At 30.4% G+C, this 22,207-nt stretch overlaps 1 protein-coding gene and 1 pseudogene across 1 annotated transcript; both read right to left on the reverse strand.

The window, feature by feature from the left end:
- The window catches only part of LOC133791268 (uncharacterized), a 162,151-nt pseudogene that overhangs the window by 102,190 nt on the left and 37,754 nt on the right, over positions 1–22,207 (reverse strand).
- LOC133790437 (transcription factor MYB46) lies at positions 9,307–12,428 on the reverse strand. The gene is made up of 2 exons (XM_062228078.1): positions 12,068–12,428; positions 9,307–10,731 (listed from the first exon to the last, which is right to left on the reverse strand). The coding sequence occupies exons 1-2, from the start codon at positions 12,376–12,378 to the stop codon at positions 9,999–10,001; spliced, it is 1,044 nt and encodes a 347-aa protein (XP_062084062.1). The 5' UTR covers positions 12,379–12,428; the 3' UTR covers positions 9,307–9,998.

Here is a 22,207-nt window from a genome sequence, read left to right on the forward strand (position 1 = left end):
TGAGGTAAGAAAACTGTACCCTGTGTATATGAGACATGCATGGCTATTATTGGTGTATGTCGGTTGATTATTATGTATGACATGCATGGCTATTATGATGCATGCTGGTTGATTATTGAGTATGACATGCGGGGTTATTATTGATGCATGTCGGTTGATTATTATGTATGACATGCATGGCTATACTTGATGCATGTTGGTTGACTATGAAACGTGACATGCATGGCTGTTATTGGTGCATGTAGGTTGACTATTAAACGTGACATGCATGGCTGTTATTGGTGCATGTTGGATTGCTGGATATATTGCATATGATGCATGAGAAACATGTGATTAGGACATGCTTTGTATACTGGTTATGATATTGTTCAAAGCTTGAGCCTCTGTGGTTGTGCATGGTCCTAATTGTACTGGTATCTGTTTAGTAAGCATGCTAAATACCTTGTTTATGGATATTGAACATGTGGTATACGATTGGTGGCATGACTTGCTTGTGTATGGCACTGACTAGTCAGGGACCGACTCTAAAGTCGAGAATCACGCATTGAATGGCTCTATGGCATTAATGCTAGACCGACCCTAGGGTTGAAGAACTTATAAGCGCTTGCCTGGTCTACGACCAGATGACTATAGCCAAGGTATATGACCCCGGTGACCGTTTGTCACATGGCTAAGGGGCGTTGTCCATAGTTTCGACTCTAGAGTCGTGAGGAAGGTTATGTTGGTGACTAATCACCTTGCACCTGTCCTAATCAAATTTAAGAAAGAATCACTTATTGGTTAAGCCCTGGTGACCCTATCGTCACATGGCTAGAAGGAGCGATGCTCATTATTGTGACTTTTGGCTATTGTCACCTATTTGCTTGGACTGATAGTCCTGAATGATTATTATGATCGTTGTTGATATTATATCAAGTTTTATTGGGTTTTCTTGCTGGGCTTCGGCTCACGGGTGCTACGTGGTGTAGGTAAAAGCAAGAGGAAGCTGGACCATCCTTGAGTTGGAGAGCTTAGGTGATGACGTGTACATATGCAGCTGCTCGTCCGCCACGGCCGAGGTTTAAAGTGGAACTAGGGTTAAACCCTGTTTTGCCGCTTAGAACAGCTTGTTGTAAATATTTTCTGTAATAAACTCTGAAATTATATTTTCGGGATCCCAATGTATATATTAAACTTTCTAGTGAGACGCTACATCTTAACCAAAGTTTTTAATCCCTAAATCGCTAATCATACTTAGTTCACGATTTTGGCCAAATGACTCGGTTAGCGAGTTTAGCACTGTTTACAAGGCACACCGTAACGGTCCCTGGAGTTTGGGGCGTTACAATTAAGATATTAGAATCCACAAAATGCAAGTTCAATAGTATTTATAAGTATATTGATTCCCAAGTTTAGATATAGTTGAAATAAATCACACTATATATTTTTTCAAAATATATTTTCTATTCAAGCACAAGTTACTCTTTCAAAAATGTAGGATTTTTCTTCACTTATATAAGATATAATTTCTAAGCATTAGTTGTGTTACAACCTAATGAAACTACAAAAAATCAAAGAGATTATGTTTAGGCAAAATATGATACTTATGCTCTAAGAATTAGATGTGAACAATTTAATGAAAAACATTTAATCAAAGAATATCATGTTTTTGCATAATGAAGAACTAAGTGTAATATGCTTTAACACTCAATAATAGATGAAAAATGCATATCTTTGATATAAAAATCCATAAACAATGTTACACAAATGGGAAATCAACATACAACCAAAAAATACTATCTAGTTACATTTTGCTTCATCATCATTTTAATAATCTTTGAAAAAGATTAGAAGCTCATAACTAGATAAAAATTACAAAATAGCATACTTGACATGCTCTTCAAAAGATGAAAATGGTAGAGAGAAAATAGTGAAAAGAAGAGAGAAAAATATGAAGTGTAGGAGAGGTTGAAAAAAAGATGAAGAAGAAGAGCTCCCCAAAATGGTCTTACAATACTCTATTTATAGGCAAAATATGAAGATTAAATTAATCAAATTAAAATAAATAAATTGATTAATTTAATTGTGTTGGGAAGTGGTAGGATAAATAGAGTAAGTGTAAGAGTATTGGAAAGATGAAATGTTTGGTTGGGTAAAAGATTAGTGAAAAGCTAGGGTAAAAAAAGGAATTAGGAATGTTTATTTAGGTAAGAAAAATAGGGAAGAGTGAATTGATATTTGAGTGAAAAATATTGGGAATAAAAATGTGAGTTTTGGCATTTTGGTGGCTGTGTGATGAGATGTTTCGGGCTGGGCATTGTTGGGGCAGCAGCTGAATGTTGGGCCTTGCTGGCTAATTTAGCCACGACTGGCACTTTGAACAGGAGGCGTGAGGCATGATGCATATGAAGAGGGTCTCTTCATCTTGCTTCTTCTTGGAGGCGACAGCTGACGAAGCAAGGAGTAAGAGTTGATGCATGGCTAGTCAGGCGTGGGAGGAGATGCTGCTGGAGTGAAGCTCGGCTGGTGCACGGCTGGAGAGCAGGAGGATTTGGGCCTGGGCAGGCGTGGGCCTAGAGAAAAATGCCACTTTCCTTGCTTTTCTTTTACAGAAATGCCATTTTTTTTCCATTCTTCTTGCTTTTCAAGAACAAATAACATACGAAAAATTCCCTATTAAACAAACATAAATTAAATTAAAACTAAATATTTTCAATAATGAAATATACAACAAAAGTTCAATGAAAATTTTAATTAAAATTTAATTTACTTAAACATTTAAACTCAAAATTGCATCTTTTTACTCCTAACTTAACAATATTAATTTTAAATAATTAAGCCATAACATTTTACAATAATATAACAATAAAAATACACAAAAATATATACAATTAAAGTAAACCTAATAAATTCAAAATTACTTAAAATCTTAATAAATAAATTAAAAACTCAAGAATTAAGCAACAATTAGCACATAAAAAGTGGTAAAATAACTCTATTTTGTAGGGTTATCAAGTTTGGTAGTTTTCCCTTTAGGGCACTACTTTGCATAATGTCCTTTGTCGCCACAGATGAAACATCTATCGGACTTCTTCCTGAAAGTGCGCTTCCTCCTTAGAAACTTGAATGAGCGACGTCCTTTTTCATTTAAGAATTTAAAGGTCTTAAAGGTTTTAAACCTTTTGTTGTGTTTCCTTTTTTCTGGAAGACAAGAACATGCTGATTCTGATGGACATTTGATTTGTAGGTCCTTTTAGCTGTAAACATTTCCAAGCTTCTTTGATAGTTTCATGAATTCTTGGATAAAATTGTGCTGAGAGCACATATTTTCCAATGCCTTTAGAACTAGCTGATAGATTTCTCCAATCGTAGTATCAGCTAGGGTTCTTCCTATTCTTGAGAGAAGTCTGAAGGTTTCTTCTCCTAGTAATTTTGGTATGGAAGAGAGGAAAGCCTGTTTTAGATTTGGATCATAAATTTCACCTATTTGGTAGAACCGTTGAGTCATCCTTTTGTAATGCTTCTCCAAATCTCTCTTATCCATTGAACAACATTTTAGTTTAAGGAATTCTGCGCGTAGTCTTTCAGTGACTTAAGCGTCCTGTCCGTAGAACTCAATATACAGATAGGTCAGGGCATTGGTGACAGAAGGAAGTTGTAAAAATGTCATTTGCCTGTAGTCGCCCAGACTTGTCCACCCGTCTTGTAGGGTGCCTGTAAAACAGGAAACTGTGCTTCTGGTTTTTGTGATTTTAGTCTGAGCCAAGCTTGAAACTCTTGGAACCTTTCGCGCCATTTTGATGGAGGGAGGTCATCTAAAGTAAAAGTTTGAAAATTTGAACCTTTACTCTTTCATTTTTGGGGAACATGTGGTGTTGTTGATTCATTTCCACTTTCGTCTTCACTTGTGATAATTGGTTCCGTCTGTGAGTTTGATTCGGCTGGTTGAACCATCAGATGTGGAAATGCTCCATCGTCATCGCTGGATAAGTTTTTGCTGGATGGGCTCTCGGGATTACTAGGTATAGTATCATCAGAAGTTGATCTCATTTTTTCAGACCAGTCATCTGAAGAATTGTCTGAAATGGCCGAAGAGCTTTGATCATCTGAGTCCGTTTCATTTTCTGCAATGTGGAGAGTGCTTGTATGTCAAATCATTTGTGACAAAGGATTTGTGGCTGGATGAACCATAAGTTGCTTGAGTTCGTCTGTCGGTTGGCTTGGTGATTCTTTCTTCTTTCCTTTTTTTGTCTTTTGTTGTTGGCGTCTTAATCTTACAACAGAGTCCTCTTACACAGATCCAGTAATAGGAAAATGCTGGAGGGTTTTTGGTATTGTAGCAAACTGCCAAGGGACCGACATTGTAGTTATCCCGAAGGGGGCGAGATTCCCAAATAGCTAGTTGAAGGAGCCTTTGTCAGTTCTTGTTGGCAGAACCGGTTCTTGAGGGATTCATATTGAGTTTTAAGGCTCTTCATCTCGGTTTATTTTGCCAGGAAAACTGGCATCGGGAAGGAGTTTGCTTTGATGATGGCTAAAAGCTCTTCATGAGTATGTTGGATCTTTGTAGTGAGTTTATCGATGACAGTAGTCTGAGATTATTTTACTACCGTCTCGGCTTCTTTTGTAGCATGGAAAAATGTTTTGTTGAGGAGTCGAAAGTGGAGGCTCTTGGGAGCTTTTTGGAGGAAGCTCAATATCCCATCTAGTTGGTTCTGGAGGAGAGTCAGGTAAGTCTTTGGGAGCAGAATATTTGACTATATAGTCAAACTTTCCAGAGGGTTGGCCTAACAGTCCTATTCCTTTTTCCCCTTGATCTAGCCATTGCTTAAGTCGTTTTCTGGAGCTAGGACGTCTGTTTGGCTTTGGGAGGTCTTCTTCTATTTTTTGGCAGCTTTTGCAGTCGCAAACATCCCAATACTTATGTCCATCTGAAGATTCGAAAGCATAAATAGGGCTGCCTTGAGAATCAAAGGATTGGATTTCCACATGAGCTGGTGTGACAGAAGTCATCATATACTGGGTGGTAAAGCAACTAGGAGTCTTTGTTTGAGTTATGTCAAAGATTATTTCGACAGAGCCATCTTCTTTCTTGTGGTAAGATGGTTCAGTAAGAGTCTGGACAACTTTTTGAGGTTGATGGAGCATCTCATAGTTTGTTATCCATGAACTGGGCAAAATCTTCATAAGATCATTGTAGAGATTTGCCTTGGAATATGAGTGCATGTTGGAACTTGGGTAGAGTCTATCAAGACTAGTAATGCTTCTTTAGTTGTTGGCAAAGAAAGATCCAGAGCGTGATCTTGGAGTCTGTATGTCATCTGGTAGTGAAGAGTAGCTCCAATGGAAGTAAGATCTTGGCTAATTCCAGAAAGTTGGACCTCTACTTTGAAATCATCAGTCAAGCGGTTTTCTTTGAGAGACATATTAAAGTTAGGAAACATTGTAGTTATTACTGTTCCTGCGTTTAATGTGGTTTCTATGGTTGCAATGCTTGCATATTGATATTTCCTCATTCGGATGTCGAGCAGACCCATTCGGAAGCCGATTGGAAGACCCTTTTGGCCATGAAGGGAAATAGCTAAGCGAATGGCACCAAAATGAATATGGTAAATCCTTGTGCAATCCACTCGGGAATAAATTCAGGAGGGATTTGTAAAGTAACGAATTAAACCTCAGGAGTAGGTCTCAATTGACACTCGCTGAATTTAGAAGCTTGAATATATTCTTTTGGGGCTTTGTAGGATGGTTTGATGAGCGCTTTAATGGACCGGGTAAAATGAGTAATGGATTTTGGGAAGATTTGGTATAGGTTAATCAAAGAAAGGTTGTTATTGGTAATTTTTTTTTCTTCATGAACATATGATAGTTCATAAAGAAAGTCAAGTTTGTTGCCTGTGAACTTACGGAAAGATGGAGAAGGAGTAAGTGACAATGGTGATATTATAGGATTACTATAGTTTGCAGAACTTGTAGATGATGTTTCGTTTGCCATGATTTGAAGTAGAGATTCGTCGGTAGGATAGGATGAAGTATGGCTCTAATACCATTAAGGTGTTTTTGCTATAAGTTAGTTAGACAAACTATCAAAGAGTGACAAAATACCTACAGCGAAAGAATGCAGTAAAAGACATACAATATAACAAATATACTAAGATAATATAACAATCTAAGTTACATAAAAAAAACATAACTGAACTTATGTAAAATATGCTAAATAATTTTAGAAAAGAAATTAAAATATGAGAGACATAATTAATGAGATATGGAGACGAAACACTTAAAAGAATCAATATCACTATTAAGAATGAAAAGTACTAAAACTACGTATACACTCTAACCTCACCAATATTTCTAAAATAGTTCACTCATTTTTGTCACTTAAAACAAGCAAAACTAAACTAGAAATAAGAAAAGAAACAAAATGACTAAGTGTATTTTTCTCTCCGAAATCTGATGATTCTTTCTTAGCTTTAGGGTCCTATTTATAGTGATAATAGACCCCAAAATGTGACAAAATCGTGTACAATATAGTGGAGAAAGTGACTTCATCAAATTCTGATGGAAGTGGGACACGTGGCGCACTCAGAGTGGCTTTGAAAAAGGGTTGCTGTTGGAGTAGGAGACAGCTCCATCAAGCATGGGGACACATGTCGTGTGTGCAGGCGGTTCGGCAGGGAGGCGTCACGTGTCACGGGCTGCCAATTTCCTAAGAGTGCTAACAAGTGTCGCATATTCCGTCAATTTGAGGAGTCAAGTTGGCGGTCCGTGACATCAGGCGAGGGGATGCATGGCAGCTTCTGGAGGCTTCGGCAGGTGGTGGGATCCATAGGTGGTAGGCGGTTGTCAGGCGCATGGGACCGTGGCGTCAGGAGGAAATGGTGCAGCTAGTGGGGACGCGTGTCGGCTTGGCTCCATGAATCAGAGAGTGCCACGTGGCAGTGTGGTTGCTAAGCTCGGTTTGGGCTTCTTTTGGTCTCTTCAATTGAGCTTATTCATCTTTTTATTTATACCACTTCTCAAATTTGAAAAATAACACAAAACCAAAACCAAAATAAATCAAATATTTTTAACTAAAATAATCTTACAATTAAAACTATATAAATAATTAATTTAAATTAACTTTACGTACACAATTGAAGCCTTAAAATATATAAATTTGACCACTAATCAATATATAATGCCCCATTCAATATACACATAAATTATTAAGATAAAATGCAAAAGAATAATTAAATAGGTAGTATCTCATGCACTACTACTAATTTGATGACTTTTTTTTTAATTGGGTAGCTATTGATAGTGTTCAATATCACTATTTATATATCCAAAAATGATAATTTTTAATTTAAGTATTTTTCTAATTATTTATATGATTGCATAATCAATCTACTTGTGACTTTATTTATAGTTCCAAAGCATAACTCACATATATTTTAAAGAAAATTTATACGAATAATTTTTCTCATATAATCTCACATTGGATTGGAGCGATAATTTCTATTACTAGTGCAAAAACAATCAAACTTCTAAATGGCAAAACAAACAAAATCTCAAATAAAATTTTAAAATTGGAGTTTCAATAATTATTCAAAACAAATACATCAAATATTCAGAGAGAAAAATAAAGAAATAGAGGCTAGGGTTTATTGCAAAATTAAATTAGCAAGAAGAATATTGTAATAGATACAATATATATCAGCAAAAAGACCAAAGTAGTCTTAGAATAGAGAAAACATAAAAATAATCTTACAAGAAAAACAATATATTATTTTTTTAAAAGTAATTGAATCATCATAAAATTGTATTGTGCAAAGTAAAAATGAATGGATCATTTTTATCCAAATAGTTTATTATTGTCTAGTCAAACCATATACAAAATAAATTAAAAAGTGACCAAGAACTAATTAAAGAGAGAATTATGTTAGAAAATTAGACAAAAAATCTTTACAACAAAGAAAGAACACAAATAGAAAAGTGAATGGTAAAGCAATATAAAACAAATGATTTACTATTCTAATATAATATAAAACAATAAATGGTAAAGTAAATAGATAGAAAAGAGGGTGGCAATAATTATTAGTTCCCATTCCTTAAAATTATTTTAGGAAAATTAATACTATAATATTGAATAGTGATATCTCATTTACATGAAACACAGGCGTAATCATCGGTTTAATTACTGTATACACAAACAATAATATGCTTCTCAAAGTAAGACAACCTTTTCAAAATTTTCAAATTAAATCATTGTTAATGCACACACAAATGTTAGTTATGGTAAGTTTGAAATCTAAAGTGAAATGATTTATGAATGCACTCTCTTGTAATAGGGAATGTTATTAAAGTGAAAATGGCCACTTTGTCATCTTCTATATATATATCTATATAAAAATTAGCATAATATAAGGTCCTATTCCATGGTTGCTTCCTATTCACTTCTTGAATGAGTTGGCTCAAATTAATTTCTCTTTGCATTGATTACTTCTCAAAATCATAATTATTATGTATTGCTATTTTTAGCCATATATATATATTTTTAAATGATTTTGTATTCCGACGTAGTTTTGATAATTTTTTACAAAATAACATCTGTCTAAAACTCGACTAGTTGTTTAAATTTTTCGACTAACTGTTTGAATTTTTTTAATTATTTGTTTAAATTTTTGACTAACTATCTAAATTATGAGATATCATTTTTATGTTAAAGTATAAAATAACTTTAAAAAATATACCATTTTGCACTCTATATATATATCAAATTTATATATATATAGGTATGGAAGGGACAGGAGTTATAATTACTATCTGGAATCTAACTTTGTTTTAGGCTCCTAACTAACTATACATTTTAAATATTTATGCAATATAAAAAATTAATCACACCCATGTATATAGGGACCAAGCTTTATGTCTCTATATATACTTAAGTACTATAGCTTTATTACTGATTTTTATAGATTTGCTTTTTAATTTTTTTTTTGGTTTCAAAGTGGGCACGTTTGTTAAATGATTAGATTTAGACCCCATTTGAAGAATATAATTAACCTTTTGTTTTTCTTTTTCTTGTAAATTTGTCTAGATACTAATTGATGATGTAACATGTTTTTCGTATATATAGTCAATGTGAAACATTAATATATTCCCACTTAATAAAAAACAAATCGTACTTCTTGTAACACTTTAATACCCAATTTTTGTTTAAGACACCAATTTTTGAGTATTATCTCCATAAATATCTCTCTTAATTATTCTTAAAGTTATTAATTAATTGAAATATAACTTTTGAGAGAGGTAATATATTAATTGTAATGTGCGATATGATCATGAGAAAAAAGAGAGAAAAGTTCATATATATATTCATGAAATGTGTAATATTTAATACAACCTACTACTTTTTGTCACCCACTAATAACAACTTCCGCACCTCTCTCAAACATTGTTTTGTACATCTCAGAGTACTAATTAAGTAATTAAAAGTTTCTATACATACCAACTAATTATTAAATCTTTGATTAAAAAAAAATTAAAACCTCTTTCTTCTACGTACGTACTTTTCATGAAGCTATATTCACATCTCTTTTCTTCACAAGTATACATACTAATTTTATTGTATATATATATATATATATATATTTATGATGACATGGTTGAAGCTCATCATATATATATATTGGCAAATCCAGATACATATACAAGACTGTAATATATATATATATATATGATATGGTCACTTGATATTATATATATACCCCCCATTGTGACCTTTATTATCACACCAGTTGTGCTAGCTCATTCCATGGTTTCTAAACTCCAAAAACCAGCTGAGTTCATCAGTGTTGTAAAAGGGTGTTACTTATTCTACTTCTGGTGTCTATGTATTTTGGGAAAACAAAAGGATTTGATTTAAAAAAAACACTAAAAATGTAAGAGAGAGAGATGGAGATGAGAGAAAAACAATTGTGGTGTTTGGAAAAATGGAAAGAAAATTAAGTGTGTGTGGAATGGAAATGAATTAACTATTCGAGTTGGAAGTCAAGAAAGGGAAATGAGCTCGAAACATCTTTCATCAAATCCTCTAAGTCCCACTCCCCAACTGTTAGCTCAGCCTGGAAATAACTCTCAACCCCATGATCATAACGAAGATCATCACCATTATTTTCAGCTTTGACACTACTACTGTTGTTATTACTCATGTTAATCCTGTCATGAACTAGTACTGATGATTTTTGGTGATGGTGATGGTGATGGTGACTGATCTCTTGATCAGTGCTGGCACTCTCCAATGGAGGAACAAAAAGCTCTCCTTCTAACCCAATATCAGTACCACTGCCAAAAACTCCATTAACTTCTCCAAAAAGACCATGAGGATAATCATTATTATTACTAACCATTCCAATCTGTGATATTGGATTATGATTACTCAAGAACCCATTACTGGAACCAAACATGTTGTTAAGCCCATGATGATGATGATCGAGTTGCTGCATGGCTGGGAATGGTCTGATCAAGTGGTTCAGAGACGTAGAAAACATGCCGTTTTCTTGCCTGGTAGTGCTGCTGCAAGGAATGTTAAGCCGAGCATCCATGGAAGAAATCGAGTCCTTGAGCTCAAACGAAGAGTCACTTGTGTTCGGTGAGGTTGTAGACGAAGATGACAAGTTCTTGAGTCGTTTTTTCACTGTTGAGTTCCAAAAATTCTTGATTTCATTGTCGGTTCTTCCAGGTAAGCGTGCCGCAATTTGAGACCACCTGAGATATATATATATATTCGTATGATTGAATTATGCATGAGTTGCATGTATGTATGACAATAATATATATATATGTATATGTGTATATATGTGTGTGGAGTGTGTTGAACTCAAAGCATGGGGATCGATGTAGACACATGATATAATAAATATATATGTATATATATATATTCATTGTATATGATCAAAGTTTTCTTTGGCCGCCAGACAAGTTGGACTTAAACACTTAATATAATAGAGGTATATATATATATATATATTAGACTACGTACTTGTCGGGTTGAAATTAATGAAATTATCTGATCAAGTTAATACTACAGTAGTACAGTAGTCTTTTTTATGACGCTTGAATAATATTGCATGGAAAGACTTCTTTATGTAAATATATATATATATAAATATATACTTGAATGAAAAGTTAAGGGCTTGAGTGTCTTCAACTCAAGGGCTGATGTATATCTCAGACCAATGTCATTTTCAGCTTTTATTATATATATATATATATATCTTTCATGAAGTTATAACTGTATTAATGTATAACTATATAGATGTATATTTATATATATATGTGTGTAAGTGTACTTGTTTGTATCTGAACTGAAGAACCTAAAAAACAAATTCCATTTGGATTATATATACTTGTACGTGTACATTAATTTGCTTATGTATGTATATATATATATATAATTGAATTATTATTTACGCATAAACCAAAAAAGGAAAATAAAGAAACGTAAGTATATATATTGACTTTTTTATTTTATTTTGATGGAATATATATATGTATTGACTTAATATTATATATACTGTCGGTAAAGATGATTGGTAGTATTATTATTAGTCTTAACTGAAATTATTATATTTGTTTTATTAATTACTTTTGACAAACAACAAGAATTAATATATAACGTATTATTCTCTCATCTCTCTCTTTCTATTTGTATACATGTATATATATGTATATTATATTGTATATTTTCATTCAAAAACCACAACTTGATCTTGTTATATTCAACCTGTCATTTCTTGAAAAAGTTGGTAGAAAAATTATTAAGAAAACAGACAAAAATACAACCTCAGCAGCTAATCAAAATCACACACGACCACATAAAAACACTACTATATAGTAGCTTGTATAAGCTCTAATTTTCAATTTTCGTCATAAAAACCAACAGCTACCACAGTTAATAATACTTTTTAAAAAATAAATTAAATTGAAGCAGGTGGATATAGATAGTGACACACAACAAATATCTAGTATTAGCACAGTAGATGATGATGTTAAATTTAATTAGTGATTAATTAAGGTAATTAATTAATAATATTATTATTACCTGTTGCCAAGAAGAGAGTGCAAATGGATGATGAGTTCTTCTTCTTGGGGTGAGAAAGCGCCGCGCTTGAGGTCAGGCCTCAAGTAATTGATCCAACGAAGACGGCAGCTCTTTCCGCAGCGCTGCAGCCCTGCGTTTCTGGCCACATCGCTCCAGCAGCCTTGGCCATTGTTGAGCATGTAGTTCATCAGCTTGTCATCTTCTTCGGGGGACCACAGCCCTTTTCTCAGCTTATTATTATTGTTATTGTTCGAAGACGATGACGAGTTAACGTTGTTGTTCTTCCCAGAAGGATGGTCTGGCTTTCTCATTCTGATATCAGATAATATTATAGCAAAGAGATCTGAATGAGAGAAAAAGAGAGAGAGAGAGAAGTGGTTTGATGTAAGAATGTGCTGAGTGGTCTTTATAGAGAGAAAAGATGAGAGAAACTTGAGGTTGTGGGAATGATGATGATAATGATGATGGTGACGGTTGTGGGGTTTGCTTAGAATATAGGAAAGAGAGAGAGAGAGAGAGAGAGATGAAGAAGAAGAAGAAGAAGAGGTTGGTTGATGGGTCTGAGTAGAAAACGGTTTGGAGAGGGACCTTAGGGGGTATGACTATGAGAGAGAGAGATAGGTGGTCGTCTTGTCTTTGACTCCATGACCTTTGTCTTTTTCTTCCCAAATTAATTAACTATTTCTTTCTTCATTCACAAGATATTAGCTTATAATAATCTTCTCTTCTCAAAATTCATAATAATACTTATACATATATAAAATATGTATAACAAATTCTAAGTTACAAACTACTTAGGTCTTCGAGGGTACCCGATACCATACGAAGTTGTCATACTTTCGATATCGGAATTCATACAATTTAGTTTAATAATAATAACAGAGTATCGTTATCCAATCGTGAGGAGCCTTCTCGTGTTGTATTTAATAATAATAATAGAGTATCATTATCTAATCGTGAGAAGTCTGTTCGTCTGGTGTTGGATAGCTTAAGGTATCTAATAACAACAATTTTCCATATACCTCAATATTCGTTAGATAAATTATTAAATTAATAGGCAGGTAAAAGCTTATTAATTAGATACATCAAACAAAACTTATAATACATTATATTATAATCTAATAAATACATAAAACGAAATTATTAACAATTTATTTATAATTTTTTCTTCATTTATAATTGAATGGTTTGAAGTATAAGTACATCAAATTAAATTTAGAATTTTAATCTAAATACATATAAAATGAAAGTATTAATTTTTCTTTCTTTATTTTTGTACAAAAAGTAGAAGAAAAAAAAAATCGAAATCCTATGTGTGTATAGTATACTAGTGAAATGAATTAATAATATATATATATATATATGTAAGTTTGTTTTATAACGAAGCCAACATATTAATTGCTTCCACTTCACATAATCTTTCTTCTCTCTCTCCTTCTGTCACACGTGTAGTTGAAGATAAAGAATAAGATAATGAACCATAATTCAATTAATAATAATGCACGCGCCACATAAATTTATATACATATATATATATATATTTATTAAGCCAGGACCATATCATATATATATATTTATGGGTTTATATATTTTTAGACATGGTTTTTTTTTTTTTTTTGGTTACTGGATTATGTTTTTTAATAAATTTAGTTTTGGATCTTATATTTTATAAAATAGTTCAAATAAACTTCTAAAACCAATTTTAATGAAAGATAAATTGAATATAACCATACAGTTGTTAGGCAAAATGATTTTGTTTTTGCTTTAAATTATTAGTTTAATGAATTATTTGTAATTTTAATTCAGAAATTTTTGACAAAAATTGAGTTTAAAGTTCTATTGAACCATTTTACAAAATACAAATTCAAACAAATAATTAAATAAAATAACATGTCTAAAAAAATATAAACCCTATATTTATTAAGCAAAGTAAAAACCATATCATATATATATATTGATATTTATATACACTAAATACCACCACCTCATTCTTTCTGAAGATTTATGTTCATTCACCATAAGATCCACATTTTAAGCCTTTATACTTTTCTTTTCTTATCATATAATTAATAGATATATATATATATATATACAACCATAAAATATTGTGAAATGATAAAAGGTGACAAAAGAAGAGATTTGGAGTTTTCTCAACCTATATATCTCTCCTATATATGTTTTACAAAAAAAAAATGGTCAGCTTTAAATGTTTATATTTATATATATATATATATATATTATTACTTTGTCTCTTTATTTATTTTAAAGTGTGGTCCCAATTAACCAACTTGTTTTTCTGTATCATTAACTGGGCATATATATATATATATATATATTAGTTTATATATCATGAATATTATTAATAATAATAATCCAAATTCTCAATAGATCCACCAATAACCATAAGATTTAAAACAAACTAGGTATTAGTACTAAGTAAAATGCTACTTTTGATCAATAAACATTCAAACAAATTAGAATATATATTCTGATATTTTGACTTAATTATTATTATTAGTTAAAGTAAAGGAAAACTATTAATCAGCTGCATTTTGCTGGTCCTCATCAAGAATATACTTATTTCACACGTTCCCCTTATGGATATAAATATATATATATATATATATTTATTTAGGCCACTATACTGTGTTTTTTGTAATTTAATTTTTTTTATCAATATTGGCAAATAAAAAATGTGTGAATTAATCAATGGATTGCAATTGAAGAAAGTGAGGATCTTTTTGCCTTAAATGTTGATTTTTTTTGGTAGCATGAGAATATGGTTTTTTTTTTTTATTTGATTTTATTTTGTTTGTGAAGTTATTAATTAGAAGAATGTGAAATGAATCATGTGAAAAAGGGAGAGAAAGAAATGGTGCAACAGATCATTGACTTATTATAACATCTATTAGAAGCAAAAGAATGTAATGAATTTACTTATGTTTCACTATTAATTACCCCAAATTAAATTTAATTAAATTAAACTAAATTAAATTTAATGATTGTCAAATAGAGATGAATGGGAAAGACAGCAACTTACGCTATATATATACCCGTATGTATGTCACTTATGAATTTTGAATTATTATTATTAATATCTCATTTTGTACTTACTATAACCAATAATGCTAAAGACAACGTTTTTATAATTAGTTTTTTGTACTCTCTTATTTTGTTATATATGTATCTCATGAATTTTATTAAAATTTTATACTACTTTTAAACTATAGAATATTTTAATAGTATCATCACTTGTTAAGCATTTTTACACACACAATATATATAGGGAATTTCTTAGGTGAAGTGATAAAAACGTCTGCACCGGTGGAGACCTTTTTTTTTCTACCATTTGATCAAATGAACGACTTTGATATTCATTAAGCTATATATATATATATATGTCAACTTCAATCAATCAATCTTTCTTATATATAACATAGCTACACAACTTCAACTACAATCAATCAATATCTCTTATATATAATATAATCATTTTTTATGTACCTCGATAGAACTCGATGTACCTCGATGCCCAGCTCGATAGGTCCTTAAAAATCATGATTTTAAAAAAAAAACCATCTGCCTCGATAGGATTCGACAGAACTCGATAGGTCTCGATGCAAATCAATGCAATTGATAGAAATTGCATAACTTTTCACTCGGGTGTCCGTTTGAGGTGATTTTTTTTTTGAATTTTGGTATTTTCTTGAGATCTACATAACTTCCCAAATGTGTGTTTACATATCCCAAACGTGTAGATCTCAAGAAAATACCCAAATTCAAAAAAAAAAAATCACCTCAAACGGACACTCGAGTGAAAAGTTATGCAATTTCTATCAATTGCATCGATTTGTATCGAGTTCTATCGAGTCCTATCGAGTCTCGATAGGTCTCGATGCAATTGATAGAAATTGCATAACTTTTCACTCGGGTGTCCGTTTGAGGTGATTTTTTTTTTTGAATTTGGGTATTTTTTTGAGATCTACACGTCTAATATGTTTACACATGCATTTGGGAAGTTGAAAACTTGAAAACACACCAAAGTTAAAAAACAATACCATTATATTTTCAAAGTTGGGTATGTTTTCAAACTTTTAACTTCCCAAATGTGTGTTTACATATCCCAAAAGCATGTAGATCTCAAGAAAATACCCAAATTAAAAAAAATCACCTCAAACAGACACCCGAGTGAAAATTTATGCAATTTCTATCAATTGCATCGAGACCTATCGAGTTCTGTCGAGTCCTATCGAGGCAGATGGCTTTTTTTCTTGAAAATCATGATTTTTAAGGACCTATCGGGCTGGGCATCAAGGTACATCGAGTTCTATCGATGTACATAAAAAAAGGTTATATTATATATAAGAAATATTGATTGATTGTAATTGAAGTTGTGTAACTATGTTATATATAAGAGAGATTGATTGATTGATTGAAGTTGATATATATAGCTTAATGAATATCAAAGTCGTTCATTTGATCAAATGGTGGAAAAAAAAGGTCTCCACCAGTGCAGACGTTTTTACCGTCTCCACTTGAGCAATGCCCTATATATATGGGTGCACTCTTAATTGTTACTACTCATGGATGGTTACTTTAATATTAATCATTGGATTAAGATCAATGATTCATATTTATAGTTGTTAATTAATATTTCTAAAAATAAATTTTGAGTTTTTCAAATTTTTAGAAGGGTTACCTGATGAAAAATGTGTATTTATTATGAAAATATAATATTGTAAACTTTTTCATTTTTCAAATGTATGTCAATTTCTAAATATAACTAGTGTTTCTCATTGGTTGAAAACACCATTAATTATGGTAAAAAAATAACTAAATTCGAAATTAATATAAATTTTTTTCTATTTATTTTTCTTAATAATATTTTTCTATTTATTTTTAACTTTAGTTTATTTTAGATAAGTTAAAATCATTTTGTCAAATAGAAAATACCCAAATTTTGCCAAATTTTTATTTTTAATTGACCGTTAAGTATCCATGTGACACATTTTATTAGTCTAATTGGCGACGATAATACCTAAATTTTTTCAATACTTACCGTTAACTGCCCATTAAATATCCAAGCGATACATTTTTATACTCATAAATTTAGGTATTAAAGTATAACTTTATAAATGATTTGATTATTATCGCCGCCAATATCCCTAAATTCTTTAAATACTATAAAAATCATTTTAAACTTTAAAAAATCTAAAAGATTATTAGAAACTAATTAATAAAACTAAAATTTACAAATTCAAAACAACCCAAATTAAAATTGAAACTCAAAATCATCCCAAAATCTATATTATTAATTAGTTTTTAAAAATCTTTTAGATTTTTTAAATTTAAAATGATTTTTATAATATTTAAATAATTTAGTCTAAAATCATCCTAAAATCCATATGTGCCACGTGGATACCTAACGTGTAGTTATCGATGAGTACTAACGGTTGCACAAAAATTGTAGATTTATGTATTACCGTTAAAAAAAAAATTGGGAATTAAAGTGTAACTTTTGAAAAGATATAGGTATAATTGCCGCCAACTTAGACTAATAAAAATGTGTCATGTGGACACTTAACGGACAGTTAACGGTGAGTACTAACGGATGCACCAAAATTATATTTTTAGGTATTATTACCACAAAAAAAAAAAGATTTTGGTATTGAATGAAGTTCAACTTTTGAAGAAAAAAAATGGGTATTATCGCCGCCAATATCCCTTTTATTTTATTTAAATAAATTCACACATACTAAATAGATTTCAATATAAACATTGTATTTATTTAAACATGTTAAAATTAAAATATATTTTCAATAAGACACTAATAAAGTGATCAACAAAAATGTTATAATATATAATATGCACATATATATTATAACTAGTTGGTGTAGCTAAAATTCTAATTGTTGATCATAATATAATAATATTGTCATGATATAATCACAAATATATAAAATTTAAGTTAAGCAAAACCTCCCACTTTTTATGTTTTTAATTATTTTTATTTTTTTTCAAAACCATGAAATTAATATGTATTTGATAAATTATTAATTAAAAATACTATGAGATGCAAAAATAATATTATAGTGTATAATAAAATTCATATTTAACATTTAAATATATATTTATATACTGATGTGATTTGAAAATTTTAAATTACTAAAATAAAAATATTTAGAAGTATCTAATAAATATAAAATTATATTTTTAAAACAAAATAAAATATTTAAGATTTAAATATTGTTTATGTTATTGTCATATTAATTTATTTTAAATATTTTAATTTGGATTAATATATAATAAATAAGTAGATATATTTAGATAAAAAAAACACATTTATTGTAGAGTTTTTTCAAAAAGTAATTTTTAGAAAAAAGTTAAAACCGAGTTTTAAATTTTAGTTATAGCTTCTGCATAAATTTTTCAATAAATTATTTTTTTGTCTATTTACTAAACACCTTTATTGCACAACTTTTTCAGAAATATGCTTCTAGCTTTTCTAAAAGCTATATAAAAATGGCCTTATATACCCTTCTCACTTTCTTAGAGATTTTCCCTTGTCTTATATTAAAGTTTGCTATGAGGCACTAAAAGTATTCAATATTATTTGACATGATATATTGTTATTTTTGCAATATAATATTAGGTCCCACATGAATAATAGATATATAACTCGATATTAAATTGTATTAATCTCATTAAAGTGGTATATTAATGCTCAAATCTTCAAAATTATTTTTCCTTACATTTGTTGTTCACTTTCTTTATTCTTAAGTCTTTAATGGCTTATTACTAGGGACGCTAATAATTTAACTCAAAAGTCTTTAGGGGGTGCGTGTTTTGAGTAGTTGAGTTGCCTTGAAAAATATAGAAGGACTTAAGATGAATGTAATATAACTCTTGTGTACAAAAGAGTTCACTTTATGCTTAAAATACATATGGGACCCACACAAATTATTAACTTTACCCCTTAAAATTTGAACAAAATATAAAAATGTTTTTAGATTTTCATTCCCGCCTTTACTTTACCCCTTACCAAACACCCCTAAATGTTAAATTGTGAATTAATATGGAATAATAAAATTCCACATTCTTTATCTTCTTATTAATTTCCTTTACTTTTTTTTTGCTATTTGAAGTGTTTATTATTATTTATTTATTGAAATTATTTATCCTTGGCCCAAGGTAAAAGTGATGGGAAACTTTTATTTTTCATAGCATTACACTTTTCCAAGTGAGCCAAGTTGAAGTACATATAGAGCATAATATATAATCATCTTCTAGAAGTTTAAGGCGGCACTTTGATGATCATTGGTATACAACTGCTACATATATGTCCAAACAACAACAGCTTCAACTTCTGGAGAAGTAAAAGTAATTATAGTGGTCACTGTTGATAGGACACACTAAAACACTCTTCAAAAATTCATTGGAAAATATAATAAAACAAAAATATAATATAATAAAATAAAGGAATATCAAATGGTGCATAATTGGACAATGGGGTTTAAATTAAACTCACCAATGAAAATTCGAACTTGTTAAAAAGTACTGTAAATGAACAAGGATTGGTGGCCCTCTAGATAACTTTGTACTATATATATTTATTTATTGGGTTTATAACTTTTTGGGTATGTATTTGTTTTTGTTGAATTATTTGTTTGCTTGATGTGTTTTGAGAAATTAATTTTTTGATTATGTGGTTTATAAAATGATTTAAATATGCATCTAAACTTGATTTTAATAAAAAAATTTGAACTAAAATGAGTTTATATATTTTTGGACTCTGTGTTTTGTCAAATTACTTGTTTGAACTATGTGTTTTGACAAATGACTTTTTGGACCATGTGTTTTATAAAATGGTTCAAATAGAACCCTAAACTTGATTTTGGTCAAAAAAATTTGAGATAAAATTACAAATAATTCACTAAACTAACAATTTAAAACAAAAACAAAAACAAAATCATTTTGCCTAATAAATATGTTGTTATATTTAATTTTTTCTTCATCAAAATTGAGTTTAAAGATCTATTTGAACCATTTTACAATACACGGGGTCCAAAAAAGAATTTGTTAAAACACATGGTCAAAACAAGTAATGAGACAAAATACATAGTCAAAAAATGTATAAACTCAACTAAAATTATAAATAATTTATCAAACTAACAATTCAGTACAAAAAGTAATCATTCTGCTTAATAACTGTATTGATATATTTAATTTTTTTCTTCATCAAAATCGAATTTAAGAGCCTATTTAAACTATTTTACAAAACATTAAATCTAAAAAAAAAAAATAATCGAAGTAGGTAATAGAACAAAACCGACGAATATTTATGTAAGTTTTCTTCTAGAAATCTTATGTATCATTATTCTTTTTTACTGTAATTTATATCAACTGCTCTTTCTGGGATGCCATAAAGTTAAAGGAGATATTATATATATACATATATAAATTTATGCATTTGGTCTAAAAGTTCTAGTACAGCCATCAATGAGATATTTTTTTGATGGGGACTAAAAAGAAAATGAGAAAAAAGATAAAAATAGTAATGTTTTTTTTAATAAATGAATAATAAAAAGCATGGCGGAACCAAAGAGATCAAGATTCAATCATCAAAGTAAGTACTTTTCAAACCCTTTGTGGCAATGCACAATTTGGTTACTTGTGGGGCCAGAAGGTTAAAAAAAAAGTGATAAAAATCAAAATCAAAATCATATAACTTTCATAATTATTCAAATTATGCCGTTATTAACACGTCATATTATATTTAAAAATATAATAATAATGATAAGAAAAAAATAAGTCAAACCTTATAATTAATTACAGCAACTCTAATGAAAGGTCAAGACAACCTAATTACCTTCAAATGTACATTAGAGAATCATCTTTGTCGGCAGTTTAACAGAAAGTTGAACAGTAATGAACAAATTACTAATTACTCTAGTAACAATGACATCATAAAAATCTTTCTTAGTTAGGCTTTGGATTCTGTCCAAGAAAAATTTCCTGGTGTGTGGACATTTAAATTTAATGTATTATGAGTTTGGTTTTATGTAGTTTGGTTTCAACCTAATACAAGTGGTAGGGGTGAACATTTAACCCGCGAAATCGAAAACTCGAGAAATATGACCGATTTGAGCCCGACAAACCCAATTTTGCAAAAAATCAGAAAATTTCGAGTGAACCCGAACCGATTCGAACCCAATCGAGTTCGGATTCGAGTTTAGTATGTTAATGGTGTGCAAGTTTGGGTTAAACCCGAAACCCGAAAGGGCATTCGAAATTATGTTTTTATAGATTTTTGTTTTATAATTTTTGTGTGAAATAAAACACTTGTCTAACAAAAAATAATTCAACAATTATGTTTTTGAATGTTGACATGTTGCTGTAACTTATTTTATTTTTGTAAAAATACATGATAAAAGTTAAAAAACTTAAAAAATAGTATTTTTGTAAAAATGCAGTCGAAGCCCATTCAAAGCCCAAACTCAAAATCCAGGATATTTCCCACCTGAACTCGACCAAACCCAACCGGACCCCACCCCAAACCCGAAATTCGAAAATACCCCATTTCCAAAAATGTATCGGACGGGTTCGGTATCATTTTCGTGCACCCAAACCCGGCAACCCACCCGATGTGCAGGCCTAATACAAAGTTGCTTTGTTTAACTTCTTCATACATACATGTCTATATAGCTTTGAATTTTGTTTTTTTACATAACAAATATTGTTATATTTACTGATTTAAGGTTTGATATACTTTTTATTTATTTATTAATAGCCTTATGATCAATTTAATCATTAATGACTAAACAAAAACAAGAGATGTAGTATAAAGAACAAGTGAAGAAGGAAAAAGGTTAAAGGAGGGAAAGAGTAGAGCTACTCCAAAGACTCCAACTTTTTGTATGCTTTCACTTTACTATTTGCCAAAGCTTTATGGCCATGCCAATATATTTTGATTACCACAACAGTAAGCAAATATGGCCTTAGGTTTGATGAGACTGGCCCAACTCAGAATAATTTACTTTATCAATCTGAAACCTTATTAACTCCAAGTGAAAATTACTGCCAAACAAAATCTCCTAGGAAAAAAAAAAAAAAGGAAGGAAAGATATCAGTATGGTAACA

This window comes from Humulus lupulus, chromosome 7 (assembly GCF_963169125.1).
Source record: "Humulus lupulus chromosome 7, drHumLupu1.1, whole genome shotgun sequence".
NCBI lineage: Eukaryota > Viridiplantae > Streptophyta > Magnoliopsida > Rosales > Cannabaceae > Humulus > Humulus lupulus.

What these genes read in the sequence shown, in the direction of transcription:
- LOC133790437 (XM_062228078.1), bottom strand. Translation starts at nt 12,378, where the DNA reads ATGAGAAAGCCAGACCATCCTTCTGGGAAGAACAACAACGTTAACTCG. An exon ending in CACTCTCTTCTTGGCAACAG is followed by an intron (nt 10,732 to 12,067) that starts GTAATAATAATA and finishes TATATATCTCAG; the next exon opens with GTGGTCTCAAATTGCGGCAC.